The sequence below is a fragment of the Anguilla rostrata genome, chromosome 16 (assembly GCF_018555375.3).
Source record: "Anguilla rostrata isolate EN2019 chromosome 16, ASM1855537v3, whole genome shotgun sequence".
NCBI lineage: Eukaryota > Metazoa > Chordata > Actinopteri > Anguilliformes > Anguillidae > Anguilla > Anguilla rostrata.
This window is the reverse complement of record NC_057948.1, coordinates 29655679-29670942: the sequence shown is the minus strand read 5'-3', so window position 1 is coordinate 29670942 and position 15264 is coordinate 29655679. Positions and strand designations below refer to the sequence as shown.

Genomic DNA, 15264 nt, shown 5'->3' with positions numbered 1-15264 from the left:
GAGGGGGGGAGGGGGGGGGAGAGGACGAAGAGGAGTGTGGGACTGAGCGATGGGAGGAGAGGGAGGGGGAGGAGGAGGACAAAGAGGAGTGAGGGACTGAGTGATGGGAGGAGGAGGAGGCAGAGGGGGAGGAGGAGGGACAAAGAGGAGTGGGACTGACCGATGGGAGGAGGAGGAGGAGGAGGAAGAGGGATGAAGAGGATTGGGACTGACCGATGGGAGGAGGAGGAAGAGGGATGAAGAGGAGTGGGACTGAGTGATGGGAGGAGGAGAGGAAGAAGGAAGGGGAGGAGGAGGAGGAGGGGGGGAAGGCTTGGCTGATAACTTGGGGCAACACAAGCACGGTCATGGGAAAACCCTGTGCTTTGAACCCGATGCGTTTATTACCGGTTGCTTTGCACCAGGTCCTCATTAAGCAGCTGCTCAGGCTTGCAGCAGTCTCGGCTGCTGTGGAGTCCTCTGGTTGGCCATGCTCAGTCCCTGATCAGCCACTTTGTGTCCAGAGGGAGCAGCAAAGCCCTTTTCCTCCCGTTAGCTTGTTTAAAGTATTGAAGGGGAGCGTTGTGTGTAAAAAAAAAAGAAAACGTTCTCATCTCCCCAGCAAATGGTCGCTACACTACAAGGCAAACTTGCGAATGAAACTCCTGCCTTGTTGAAGGAAAGTATTGAATTCCCAAATTCAGATTCCCAAATCTTTACAGTTCATAATGTGATCTTGCAGACCCTTTGATGATTAAGTTATTTTTGTTGAATAAAAAGCCAAAAATTATTCTGGATATTAAATCATATTGCTGATGGAAACATCTTCCTCAGCCACAAATCTGTTGTAGTTCTAAAAGTATATTTGCTGTAAAGTTTTAAATCCAAAACTAAATTGTGTAGTTTTATTTGACTTTATTTTATCTGAAAAAAACATCATGGTAATTAGTACTTTTTTTTTGTAGAGCTTGACTTTCAAAGAGGCTTTTTTATTGCAGTGTGTGAAAAGGGGCGTAATAAGGTGAGATTGCCGGTACATGCTGCCCAAATCCAATTCTGTGTACTGATGTGAAACTGTTGAAGAGATGGTTTGCATTCTGGGTTTTGATTGGTTGATATTATTCAGGTTTCATGCATGTTTTCCATTGGCCCAGTTTGTGTGTGTGTTGAAGGATATTTCCTGTATTTGAGAGATGTTTCTGATGGCTTGCTGGATGTGCGGGGGCAGGTATCGGGCATTTGGGGGTTTGTGGTCTCAGGCAAGGGCGTGTGCTTTAAGGACCTCCACAGCAGCTTGTACAACAGTGTTATGTTTCGAGAGGCTGTACATGGAATGTATTCATTCTATTGCATTTATTATGATCATAAATCCTGAATTCTTCGTATTTGTTTGCCAGAACATCTTACCTTGAACACAGTGGTCTCAGGTTGATGCAGCATAGGAAATGGTTCAAAAAAAAATATTAAACATTTTTTGAATAATAGTTTTTTGAATAATAGTTGGGTATATCATTTTTTTTAAACAATAGTTGAGTGTATAAACGCACAACTTCTGGAAGCATGAAATCACTGTATCTGCTACATGGAAGTTGCTTGAAGAGATTTTCTTGCTTCACACCACAAACCCCTGTATCCTAAATATATGCCACTGTAAAGCTGTCTGGTCATCAGAAACTTCTGCAGATTTCTAAAATATCCTTAATGGCACACAGAAACTCTCTGAGCCAATCAAAGTCGTGCACCAGCCCATGAACTATTCCTTTAAGTCTTGCGATTTTATGACCGGAAACTTATCTCTTGGTTAAATAACAAGATCCAGGCGAATCCCTAATCATTTTCTGTGTGAATAATCTGAATCTGCTCAAATGAAATGTAAATGAACGTTGGATCTGCAAGTTTGTTCTCTATAAAACTGCAAAAATGGAAAGGACATTGTACATCCCAGTTGTGTGTCTGATTTGTTCATATAGATAGACGGTACCTATTAAGCCCAGTCCTGAATTCCCAAACATATTTTGTAATATTTCTTAATCATGTATGTGAAATGTTTACAAATGAAAGTTTAAAAAAAACATAACATGAAATTTGTGAGCAAAATAGGTACACTTGCCCCATTTGTTTTAATATTCTGGGATTGATCCTACAAAACAAATATTATGTGTAAGTATTGCAAAAATCCCTCCTAAACTTTGAAAATTGTATTGCAAAGTGATCATGGATGCGCAGAAATGTAAAAATGTATTTGAACAGATTTACATCGATTCAGTTGTTCCTAAACAGTCAGCGCAATTACTACATGATGGTTGGTGGTGCTTCCAAATGAGAAGCAGGAAAGTTGGAAATTTGGATTCAGGATAATAATTTAAGAAGCTGTCTAAAAATGCAGTTCATAGTAGTCCAATGGTTCTATTGTATAAATATTTCGATATTTGCTTTCACATGCAGGGGAAAGTAGAGTGAAATTTGTTTTTTACTTAAGGCATTTTGATTTGAGATCAAGAGATGAATATGAGACAAAAGTACAGACAGTCCATTTTTATTTCATGGTACTTGCATGTGACTTCTTTTCAGGAATGTGTATTGAAATATTTTGAAAAAGAGTAACTTTCTGGAATTGGAATGCAGATATTTTCCACTTATGAATGGTATTGAATTGTTATAGAAATATTTTCATGTCTATTTATATTTTATGGCTTTTATATATGGCTTGCTTACTGTGCTGTGAGATGATGGTACATGTTAGTTGGGCTCTGATTGGCTACTGTATCACCAGCCTGGTCTTGTCAGAGGTCTGCCCCTTTGAAATGTTTTTCACAAAAATAACAGGCTGTTGGGCAGCAGGGTCTCCTAAGGCACTGGCTCTCACTGGTGATGTGTCACATGGTCTGTAATCTAATCTGGACCATTTCTGTTCCAACTGGCCAACAGTGCCTCGTGGTTACAGCACGGTTTGGCCAAGCAGTTGGCAGGGTTCTCCCCATCTCATTGTGCAGGGCTGCGGGCTCTGCTGGCACGTACAGTCTGCCTGCACCAGCTGCGCAACAAGTGCAGGCGTCCAGCGCAGTGACTGCGCAGGTAAAAGGCGTTGGCGACTGGCAGGAGGCACCCTGGAGGTCACATGGTCATCTGCGCTCTCGCCAACAGGCCGAGGAACTTGCAGCCCTGGGATGCACGTACCATACAAACGGGCCAAATTGGAAGGTAACTACAGGGCACAAATGTTTGTTGAAAAAGAACATGGATGTTGTTCATGTTTGGTGCAAAAACAATTTGGTAACACTATCGTGTGCATTTTCTCTAGCATGCCCCCTCCCTGCAGACCAGCCTGTATGTCAGGATTTCATTTCTTTGGATAGGAAGTGATGCCCCAGGTAAGGGATAACACGCGCACACACACACACCCTTCACAGCACTGTAAGTATATCTCCCATTTTAGAAAGAAAAACGAATGGAAAGTTGACACACTTAACCCTGGCAGTGTGAAAGGGAATGCCATGACTCATCTGCCGGATGGAAGTGTGTAAATTGACCCGATATACCTAAGCAAAAATGAAATGGAGCTTTCAGGGAATGAAAACGAATGTAATGGCTTTCTTTATGGTAGCTGAACTGCCGATCTTGTTAAAATGGCCGATTACACCCTCTTCTAAACTTGTATTGGGAAAACCCTCTAATGTGGTCACAGTGGGCTTAAACTATGACCATTAAACATTTAAACCCATAAAATTACCATCCTTCTGATAGCTATTTTTAACTATTTAAACCTCTGAAGTGTAATGTGTGTTATTGTGCACTGGGCCCCTGCTCACTCCTGTAATAACTTTGGGAGCTGCAAGAAAAGTTGAATAATTCATGGTCTTCACTGCAGAGCCTTCTGTTTTCTTTCAGAACAACCACATGATGAGCATAATAGTGAGGCAGACACGGTCATACGTGGTGCTGAAACACAGGCCTTGTTCCGTAGTTCACCTAAAGCTACAGACTGCGTCACGGCGGGCTTTCATGTGGGGCGTCGCCTCGATGGGCCCGATAGAGGAGACCATAACGAATCTTAGAAGTCCTCTCTGTCGCGGGATGTTTTGTAAGACAGCGTGGGGTCACTCCGCTTTCTCTGAAAACAGTGTGTTTTACGCAATGAGCTGTTTGGAAGAGATGGGTGTGTATTGCGTCACGGCTCTCTGTTGCTGGTGCTTCAGTTTCAGTGCCGTGTCTACAAGTGGACAAGATGGTTGAGACGAGTTTGATTAGGGATGTGCACAGACTCCAAATTCTGTATCTCGACGTAGCAAATTTCAACTATTGTGCCCAGCAACTGGTCTGTTCTCTAGAGGGGGATTACATTTAGGGAAGTAATATTATTAGAGGGGCATATTGGGATGTATTCTTTTGTTTACGGTGATCGCATATAATCTGGACGTTTCTGGGAACGGTGCTACTACTGATGAGGTGCAGTTTGTAGAAGCACTTCCATTTCCTGCCACTAGTCATCCCATGAAGCGAAGCGCTGCTAGGACACCATGTGACTGGAGAAATGTGATCATCCAACAAATAATATTTAAGCTGAGTGATTGAGGTCTCCATAGATGCCCTTCTTCCGTTCAGTACAAAATCATTTTAAAATAAAGGCAAAAGTAAGGTAAACCTATAATTTACATTATTAAAGAATAATCTATATTATTAGTCTTTTGCGGTCTTGTGAGTGAATAAAAGGCTGTATGTGACCAGTTTTCAGAAGGGCTGAACAGGGTGCTCTGTACGTTACTGCTGTTGCTGTAGACTGTGCAAACTGTGAATGGGACTATACAGAGATCGTGGCCTAATTGGTGGGTAAATAAGGTTTGTTCGCTGCTATAGGACAGACCTAAACAAAGTTAGGTTTATAAATAAAATATAAATTAAATGATTGTCATCTGAGGACTGGGTCCTCTGATGCCGTTCTCTGCTAATCTGGGGCAGGTGTGTGCTCTTGTATAGTGTAGCTTCGCACATGGAATGCTTCATTCAGCTCTACTCATATAAGGTACCGTTTGGCTTCCTTATCACTGCTGTCTTGCATTATGTCTTTAGGGTACATTAAGTTCCAGGCTGTGACAGAACACCCATCTGTAAGCACAGAGTTCTCTTTATCGTCCCTTACACGATATCTGCTGTAGACTGGGCTGGGTGAAATTTTCAGATTACACAGTATAAGTTTACACTAGGTCAATAGCACACAAACACACATTTACATTGGTGTCCTCTGAGCTTCGTAAAAAAGATATATTTTTGTACTAGCATCAGAGTTGAATTAATCTTGAATAATTTGTAGTACGTCTCACTACAGTACATGTGTTCTCTTTTCATGTACCTTAAATGCCTCTATCTCTGGATTTATTACTATCTTAATTTATCTATGTTTTTAATTTCGATCTGCACTTTAGGCAGCATTTCATGTATGGAAAGTGCTATACAAATAAAGTTTATTATTATTTATTATTACTATTTTTATAGCTGTCATTAGTATTTATTTGAAAAATGCCTTTATCTAGGGTGACATACAGATCATTAGTAGAGGAAAGTACAGACTTTTCTGCAAAGTATAAAGCACAGAATTAATGATGGATCAACAGTATTAATACTCCCAATTAATACTAACAACCAAAATCTGAATTATGCAAATAAACTTGATAAATAAACTTAAAATTGCTTCATTAAATTGATCAAATTTGCAGGTCAGTTTATGAAAACCCACTGATTCAGAGATACAGTCCCAGGTGCTGTCCACTGATTCAGCTTCAGGATGAATCTAGAATTGTATACAAATTTTGTTACCTTTCAGATGATTTTGTGTAGAATGAACAATGTAACTTTTCTGTGATTGTTGCTAATCAAGCATGGATCATGGATTTCATCCCGGATGGATGACTGCTCACACGGGCATAGATAACTATATTGTGCTGTAAATCTAATATTTCAAGCAGCTTTAGAGTTCTCCTGGTTTGCAACATGGTTAATAAGTATATTAAAATTCCCAAGTCGCCATGCAACAGCTTATATATATATATATATATATATATATATATATTTGTGTGTGTGTGTGTGTGTGTGTGTGTGTGTGTGTGTGTGTGTGTGTGTGTGTGGTGTGTGTGTGTGTTGTGTGTGTGTGTGTGTGTGTGTGGTTTGTGTGTGTGGTGGTGTGGGTGTTGTTGTTGTGTGTATGTGCGGCATTGATATTAGCCTGCTCTGAAGGTGGTCAGTAATATTGGATGTTTCTCAGGAACAGTCAGATCATAGGGGATCTTAGAAAGCTCTTATCTTCCCTGCTTGCACTTGCTATAAATGGCCTGATCTGAGGCTAATTTGGTGGCTTGTTTTTCAGTCTAAACAGTTGCTGCTTTTGTACTCATTTCTGGAGTCTTGTGGGGTCTATTGAACACACTGACCCACCCGCACTTTGAGTTGCAATTACACAAAGCGCCTATACAGTATAACGGAGGACAAAATACATGTTTATGCTTACACAATTGTTGTTTTGCGAAACTAAGATATGAAGTAATAAAAATTAGACCACTTTTGGCATTCTCAAAACGAGACTTAATAGATGAAAGCAATGACGGAATGAGGCGTAATTTTTATTTTTTACTGAGCACAGTCTAAATACTCATGCAACTGAAGTAACTATCGATTAATGGTAATCAAATGTATTACTTACGTCCCCTTACTACTGGAATAACAGGGCTTGTTTAGGAATTTTTTAGATAAAATATTTTTAGAATATTTTCTAAAATTTTCTTTTCAAATGTAGCGGCAAAGGGATGCGCAAATTCTAGTGTCCAAATCACGTGTCTGCCTTTTCGTTTGCATGGCTAATGGGAGGAGTTATGGGTTTCGACCCTTTATAGAACAACGAGTGTCACTTTTGATCCGTGTGTGTTTCAATTGAAGATGCTACGATTTGCATATTTGGATTCTGCGTAATGAAATATTTTAATATTACATTGTTATCTTAACTTCATGAACAAAAAACCGGTACTCGAATGATTAATGGAAGCTAAACCAACTTTATTCGAGGCTCACAGAAAAACCGAAGGCGACACTGCGGTCGGATTTTGATTTGAAGTATGTTCATGAATTCGCTAAGGGTCTATAGCAAATGCACTGAAACGCCACAGGAGAATTTGTCAGTGGTTGAGGAAAATAATCTGAAAGGAGACAGCAGAGTCGTGGAGGACTCGTTATGTCAAGTCTTGAATATTTTTGAAAAAGAACTACCACTGTCTCGTGTGCCCGTGTGCCAGTTGAAAATTGCGCCTTGCAGGTAAAAAAAAACCAAAAAAAACATTATATTGAAGTCATACATTAAAATGATAACTTTATCCTGTTTACATTTGATTCAGTCGGCACTATCACCTATTATTCTTAAAATGCGTGTAAAATGATAAACGTGGTGCGGATAATGAATCATATAGAAGTACATTAGCAATGGCAAATATTGTATTTGATAAATATTTAATTTGAATTTTACTATTTTACATTACATTCACTATTGCTTCAGAATCCCCGTTGAAGTTTTTGCTTTACAGTGTCCTTTCTTGATGCGCAAATACGAAACTAATTTATGATTCATTGTTTTTACAGCGCACAACTATTGCCGGGAAATCAAGTGAAGAAGGGTCCAAATAGTCAAAACGCACTTTTCCATGCTGAAAGATAAGGACATGAATGACACCTCGTATCATAATCTCATGATGAAACACCTGGAGCACAATCCTTTGATGTATAGTTTGGATAACATCACCAACGTCTCCCTGGGTGACCAGAACATTACGGAATGCGCCCAAGTTATAATCCCGCACGAGGTCTTTCTGACGTTGGGTTTAATAAGCCTGGTTGAGAACATTTTAGTTGTGCTTGCAATCATCAAAAACCGGAATCTGCATTCCCCAATGTACTATTTCATATGTTGCCTGGCAGTCTCTGACATGTTAGTGAGCGTCAGCAACGTGGTGGAAACGATGTTCATGTTGCTGACAGAGCACGGATTGCTGGTTGTCACGCCGCATATGATGAAGCACCTGGATAATGTCATTGACATCATGATCTGCAGTTCGGTGGTGTCTTCCCTGTCCTTCCTTAGCACCATCGCCGCTGATCGCTACATCACCATTTTTTACGCATTACGCTACCACAGCATCATGACAACCCAGCGAGCGGTGACCGTCATTGTGATTATTTGGCTGGCCAGTACCATCTCCAGCACTCTTTTCATTGTCTACTACACGGACAATGCCGTTATCGTATGTCTCGTGACGTTCTTCTGCATCACTTTGGTTTTCACTGCAGTCCTTTATCTGCACATGTTCGTTCTTGCCCACGTCCACTCCAGGCGCATAATCGCATTCAACAAGAGCCGCCGCCAGGCCACCAGCATGAAAGGAGCGATCACTCTGACCATTCTACTCGGCGTTTTCATCATCTGCTGGGGTCCCTTCTTCCTCCATCTCATCCTCATCCTCACCTGTCCCAAAAGTCCGTACTGCACCTGCTTTTTTAGCCATTTCAACTTGTTTTTAATTTTGATCATCTGCAACTCGCTCATAGACCCTCTGATTTACGCGTACAGGAGTCAGGAGCTGCGCAAGACATTGAAGGAGCTCGTGCTCTGTTCCTGGTGCTTCTAACGCAAGGCAATCCGAAGATAAACATTTTTATAGCTATATCGCCTGGCTGCAGCAGGGTGCATTATGCTGTTCCAGCAATTATTTTTGCCTTTACCAGAAGACTAACGTAAACTGGAATAAGCTTACTGGCAAAATGACAATTGAACGACAGATTAATTGGTGATTTGGAGACTGGTACACAAGATAAACTTTGGTGAACAAAATGTTTCTGCGAGGAAGTCACCATAACTTAGAATTTATGAACAAAGAAAACTGGTCAAAAGAGTACGTTATGAAATCCTATTAATTGTGTTATTTTCCGTATATTGCTCATTTAGCCGTTTTGTTTTTGCTGAGTTCGATTTGATATTTACAATGTATGTGAATGTTATTGCTGTATAATAAATGTATTTCTTCAACCAATATATAGAACGTTGGGTTCTTGAACTAGTCCGGGCTTTATATATTTTATTCCTGCAGAAGTGTCCATATGAACAAAAGCGATAACCTTATTGCATCGTATAAACAAATTAACCATCGCAACAAGGAAATGTAGGCCTATAACCTTTGCTAATTAATCCCCATATCCAGAATTACTTTGTAGGATTAAAATAGTTAATACATGCCTCTAGTACAATCTCTACTGATTTGCATACCATTTGCGTTCCTTTTTCTGGAAAAAGCAATTATCTGATTAAATGGAGGCAATTATTGTCGTATTCAGTCAAATCTGAAAATTATTCATCTTTGATACAAAATAGCTGATTGCAGCAAAATTATGAAATTATAGTCAATCTATCTGCGTATATTAAACACAGGTGTAAGGGGATTCTTTCTAAGGGGAAATATTTCAGATTAAACACGCAGGATTACACTTTCTTTGTGTCCAACGAACGGCGGGAGATTTAAATAAATATTTCTGGAGATATTGCCAAAAGTATGTTTTGGCTATATAAAACTACATTTTTTAACCGAAAATGTTTTTTATCTACTGTCTTGTGTGTGTATGTCAAAGAATCCAAATGTATGTAATTCCTAGACTCTTCCTAGAAATCTTGGGAGGAATCCAGCTATAGAGGGGAATCCTATCCTCTACTGGCCGGCCTGATGTAAAGCAGTGGTAGAATGGATGTAACAGAAATGTAATAAGGGATCTATCACGGCAAATAAAATGGGTTGAGCCAGTTACAGTTGATGTAATAAACTAACCGGAGTAGTAGAAGACCAAAGAAGCCCCAAGGAAAAAAGAAACCGAGAAGATGAAATTAGGCACTATAAAGTTTGTCAACATACAGAGTAAATGTCGCCTCTGTGCCGAGAATAAATGCTTGGAAAGCAGATTCATCCAGCTTCTATGCAATCCTCGGCCACCAGTTATAAACTATGATGACTAAGGCAGTCTCTATTGAGAGCCCTCCTGGAGCGGGGGTGTTTGGAACAGTGATTTTGAGGTTTTGCCTACCAATCCTTGTATAGGCATGTAGTTCATGTGGTAACATGTATTGAACATATGTATTCTGCATGCGTTATCACATTGTTAACTGCATGCCTATTGGGTGGCTTGCGCAACCCCAAAATAATTGTGCAAATCAACTCGGGTTTCACCTTTATGTTATATTTATTATCCATTTTATATATTTATTATATTTATATTTATTCCATTGAATAATCATATTTTATCATTCTTATTTGAATATTTGAAACATTGTTTCTATTGGTTGCTTCATTCTTTGTAACTGTAGCATTTTAATATTTTACCAACCAACCCCATAATGTGTGCCAACCAACCCCATGTTCGGGCTGATTGGCACAACTTGACTTTAATCATTGGTGACCTAATTTTAGAAAACATTTGTGGACATTAAAATGTATTTATTTATATCTTTATGATATCATAACTTTAAATTTACTACATTTACTACTGGTTAGTGGGAGAAATATATGACAGGACATAGTAGGCCTAAGATTTAATGGACTCCATCGTGACATTTCACAAGCACCTACATACAATACAATGCACAAAATAGCCTACGATAACAAAATGTAAAGACGAGACACACAAACAGAATAGATAGCTCAAACAGTCGTCTGTATTTGTTCGCAGAAAATTAAAAATAAAAAGGGAACCACTCACAGGGATCCCCAGGGAGGTTTTTGATATGTTGGAAATAAAAAAATTGTAATTAACAGCCTGTTGTCAGTAGACTACTGATTAACCAATTGATTGGATTTGTTCAACTCAGACCTGATTTTCGTAAATATATTTAACTCAATTTTAACTTTAGGCGACGTGGTGACATGTGACATTGACTGATACAGCTGTTTGGATTTTTAAAAAAAGGAAACATTAGACAGGAATCGAGGAATAATGGTCAGTCTTGTGATATATTGTCATCAATATAGGTAGGCCATGAAAAACATACAAATGTAATCAAAAAATAGATTAAAGACTGTTTGTATGATATAGCATGTAATTGCATTACTTTGTGTTAACTTTTACAGCTGTTAAGGCTGCTGGGTGTACCCCTTGTCACATTAGTTTTTACCGCAACCATGGGGTTAAATGTAATATTTCACACCCAGTACTTTCGGTCAGGTTACTGTTGAATGATATGTCCCAGAAATTTCATTGTGGTGTGTAATCATAGCCAATGGATGTAGGTTTTTTGTATTTAAAAAATGATTAGTCTATCTCTAGTGATGTTTTCAGAATTGAGCCAATTACAAAATTTCCCTACTCTCCCCCATTTCCTGACATGAACAAATTGTTTGCTAATATATCACTTGCCTGAATACCACCTTATTTACACTTAAGAAACGTACTTGCTCAACCTGTTGCTCCTATTCCATTTTTGCTAATGGGTTATTTAACATGAATAAATGTTAATAGATTAGTTCATTCTTTGTTCAGATTAGCTAATGCATGAACTCATGTTAATTAATGGAACCTTATTGCAAAGTGTCTCTATCTTGGATTCTTATATTTAAATCAAAGCTTGATACGACAGACTTTTTTGCCCAAGGTTTTGAGTTGTCTTTGAGTTGTGTTTGTGTTTTCTACATGTGCTATGTTGTACATTGATATGATTCTATAAATTTGAAAAAAGAAAGAAAAAAGGGACACATTCAAGCCTGATTATGGAGAGAAAGTACTTTATCAAATTATTTTTTCGGGTCATTCAGGGTGACTGCTTCGCTCAAGAGCCACGTGCTTTTGGGTTATGCAACTAACAGTAAACACATTAACACAGTGTAATGATCAAGAAACATCTTAAGTCTTCAAAAGTTCAAATGGTTCGCGCTCCCCCAACAGAAGTTGGTGATTAAAAACAAATAATAACCAATTAGACAGTATTGAATGTAGTGACCCAAGTTTTTGGCAGATTTGGCTATTTGGGAGCTCTGCTCAGCCAAATTAATTTCCCGTCTCAAGTCTGCCTGCACATTTGCAGCATAAAGCTCCTTTGAATGCGTCATTTGAAGAAATAAGCTAAATGCCCAAAAATATATATTTTGCGTGTATGTTATGTATTCATGTGCACTTTCGTATGGTGACCCGGCCAAGAGGTGCACAGTAGTGTGTGATGTGTAATGTGGCAGTGTAGCACAGTGGGTAAGGAACTATGCTTGTAACCAATAGGTCATAGGTTCGATGCCTGGGTAGGACACTGCCACTGTACCCTTGAGCAAGGTACTGAACTTGAATTGCTTCAGTATATACCCAGCTGTATAAATGGACACAATGTACAAAAGTTGTGTAAGTCGCTCTGGATAAGAGCGTCAGCTAAATGCCTGTAATGTAATGATCTTTTCAGTGTAAAAGACGCTCTGCCCCATTTCCCTGTTCCCGGTGCAAGTGCATGGGAAGCGTTGCCAGTCGGCCATGTGAACCCATCCTCTCCCAACCTCACACCATCAGCGCTGGAAGCGCTGCCCGCTCGTTCACGTGGCCTCTCGAAACCACCCCCCCCCCCCCCCGTCCGCCCCCCGGGGCAGGAAAACATATTTTTGGAGGATCGTGTCCCTGGAATTAATAGAACAACCGAAGCCTTTGATATGAACAAACAGTTTTTGTTTTGAAGGCCTTCACGGGGGATTTAATACGAGCTTCCTTCGCTTTAAGGGAGCATGGGAGGACCCTTCTTGTTTCTTGCCCAATTTGTTCAGGCGGGGCAATAACAAAGCCTGGCTGTGACTGGTGAGGTACAAGAGTGAGGATGTACGCTTTCATCATATTAACATGTTTGGTTCAAATAAAAATGGAACTCTGCATGGCCCAGAAAACACCACTCTAATGAATCGTATCAGTTTTTAAAGTTATTTACAACCAAATCCATCTCCATATTTTTGGTGTTTTCCAGTTTGTGGAAAGGTTGTGGCCAATCATAAGTTTTAAGATCCAAAGTCCAGGGTCGTCTTCATCTCCTGGATGACAAAGGAAACAACCAGGGGCATAAATTAATTACTCAAAGGTCTATGTCACTTTTTGGTGATTTTAATATTGTTTCAGTATATTTTTTGATCCACCCAGTTTTTGTGTGTTCTGAAAGCTGCTTGTGCAGAAATATTATACCTCCAGTTTCATCTGTGCATATTACCAAATTATTCTTCAAACAAATAGCATTTAATGCATTTAATCTTATTTTCAGTTGGAACTATTTCCTTTGACACATGCAGTCTGAGGCGGTTGCATTCAATGAAAGACGTACAGGCATCATATAAAAACTTATGTTTACATTTATAATCATGCATAAACAATGCTAAATGAATCTGTTCGTATGTGCATTTATGTTACTTGAAGTGTATTTTCTTGATGTAGACCATGAATCCCAGAAAGCTCATTTACATTGTAAAGAACCTTCTGGAAGTATCTAAAATATCCTTAATTGGACATAAAATGATGTAGGATATCGGATGTCGGTAGAATGGAACACATGCATGAAAACTGAAATATTACATAAAATATTCCCCTCAAATAATAAACTATCCCTTTAAGAGCTATGATGATACAAGATCAAGGATTTAAAAAAAAAAAAAAAAAAAAAAAAAAATTATTTCGGCTTGTCTCCACAGAAATAAAAGCACTTAAACATATACACAATGCTGTTGTGTACTGGAGCCCTTTGTAAAAAGTCAATCTGTTTCCTGGGCACACCCCCAGGGATTTTAAATACTTAATTTAAAAGAATGTCTCAAAGCGCTCATGTTTCTCCTATCGTTAGTCTATTTAATGCATGAGTGGGGCTGATGACATGTCTTGATGCTGTCGGTCATTACTGATCTGTTCCTTTTTGCAGAGTGCGCTGTTTGAGTAGAGCGGCAGTGTAGTATAACGGGTAAGGAACTGGTTTTGTAACCTAAAGGTCACTGGTTTGATTCCCGCAAGCTGCCGTTGTACCCTTGAGCGCTAGGTACTTAACCTGCATTGCTTGCAGTATATATATGAATTAATATCTAGATTAATATAGTGATAATTCCAGCTGTGTGATGCATGGTAAATGTATTAAATGCAATGTACATACTGTATAAAAAATGTTGAGTAAATGGGTCTCATAAATGGGGTTTTTTTTCCCCAAGTGGGACTGTTTGCGTGTGGTCCTGTCCTGTACCCTCTCACCTGTCCCATTATTAATCTCTGCGGAGACTCTGTTTGTTCATCAGCACGGCGCACAACAGGCCCTCTCTTCAATGAGACTCACAAGACCTTCCTGAGAGGCCCCTTTTGACCTTGACTGTCCGGAGGAAATATCTCAAAAATATGGTTATTCACTTTGGGCCATGTAAGTGAATTTTCCCTACAGGCTGTCCAGTGTTGTCTGGAGTAAGTGGAGCCTGGATTGAACGCCTCCAGCGTAGGTCTTGGATCTGCGCGATGTTTTTCATGTTCATTCGGAGGGACTTCTGTGTGTGTTTGTGGATACATGAATTTTGGGCACGTGAATTTATTTGTGTGTTTATGGCTGTCCTTCTTTAGGTTCATTATTTAAAAAAAGAGTCATACGTATTTTGCTAGTCTGACATGATTTGCATTTTCGTGCTAAATATAGTTGATGATTATATGACTTTGGTTCAGTATTTAGGGCTGCGTTTTCTGAGTTTAGTGATTTCAGTAGTGCTGAGGGAAAATATAATCAGACAAACTAATGTCAAGCATAAATACTGTTTTACTTGCAGGCCAACAAATTGCTCAAAAAAGTACTTGGTCCTGAAAACATGGTTTCCTCCATCTGTGCATTGTTGTACTGCTAAACTGTTGTCTTGGTAGTTGCCATAGCTTAATTAGAAGGCCTTGGCCAAATAAAGTGTAGAACTGTGCTGCATCTGGCATTCCTGTTTTCATGGCAAGAGTGGAGGGTTCGGTGTCAGAGACAGAGGCTAAGAATAGCACACTGACGTGAATGGGGAAAAGGCACTCTGTGACAATGGGGATAGCTCCAGCTTTGTAACGGAAATGCATATGTTAAAATGTTCATTTGCTTCACTACTGATGTCTGAAATCAGTATGATTTTATTCTTTTCATTGTGGATATTTGTTGTCATACATTGTATAGATCTCCATCATCTCCGTTTCGTTTTTGTTTCAGAGTCCATTTTAAATTTAGTAATGAATTACACTGTTTTTATAACCTTCTCACAGACTTTAAAG

The 15264-nt window shown here is 39.3% G+C and overlaps 1 protein-coding gene across 2 annotated transcripts; it reads left to right on the top strand.

The window, feature by feature from the left end:
* Positions 1 to 80: 80 nt before the first annotated feature.
* On the top strand, positions 81 to 9324 carry mc1r (melanocortin 1 receptor). Of its 2 annotated transcripts, XM_064311945.1 has the most exons (3): positions 81 to 3180; positions 3299 to 3350; positions 7597 to 9324. In XM_064311945.1, the coding sequence occupies exon 3, from the start codon at positions 7659 to 7661 to the stop codon at positions 8637 to 8639; it is 981 nt and encodes a 326-aa protein (XP_064168015.1). In that variant the 5' UTR covers positions 81 to 3180; positions 3299 to 3350; positions 7597 to 7658; the 3' UTR covers positions 8640 to 9324. The 2 variants fall into 2 exon arrangements, with proteins under 2 accessions (XP_064168015.1, XP_064168014.1); XM_064311944.1 differs by lacking the exons at positions 81 to 3180; positions 3299 to 3350 and adding an exon at positions 6214 to 7276 and having other exon boundaries at positions 7597 to 9323.
* The last annotated feature ends 5940 nt before the right edge of the window (positions 9325 to 15264 follow it).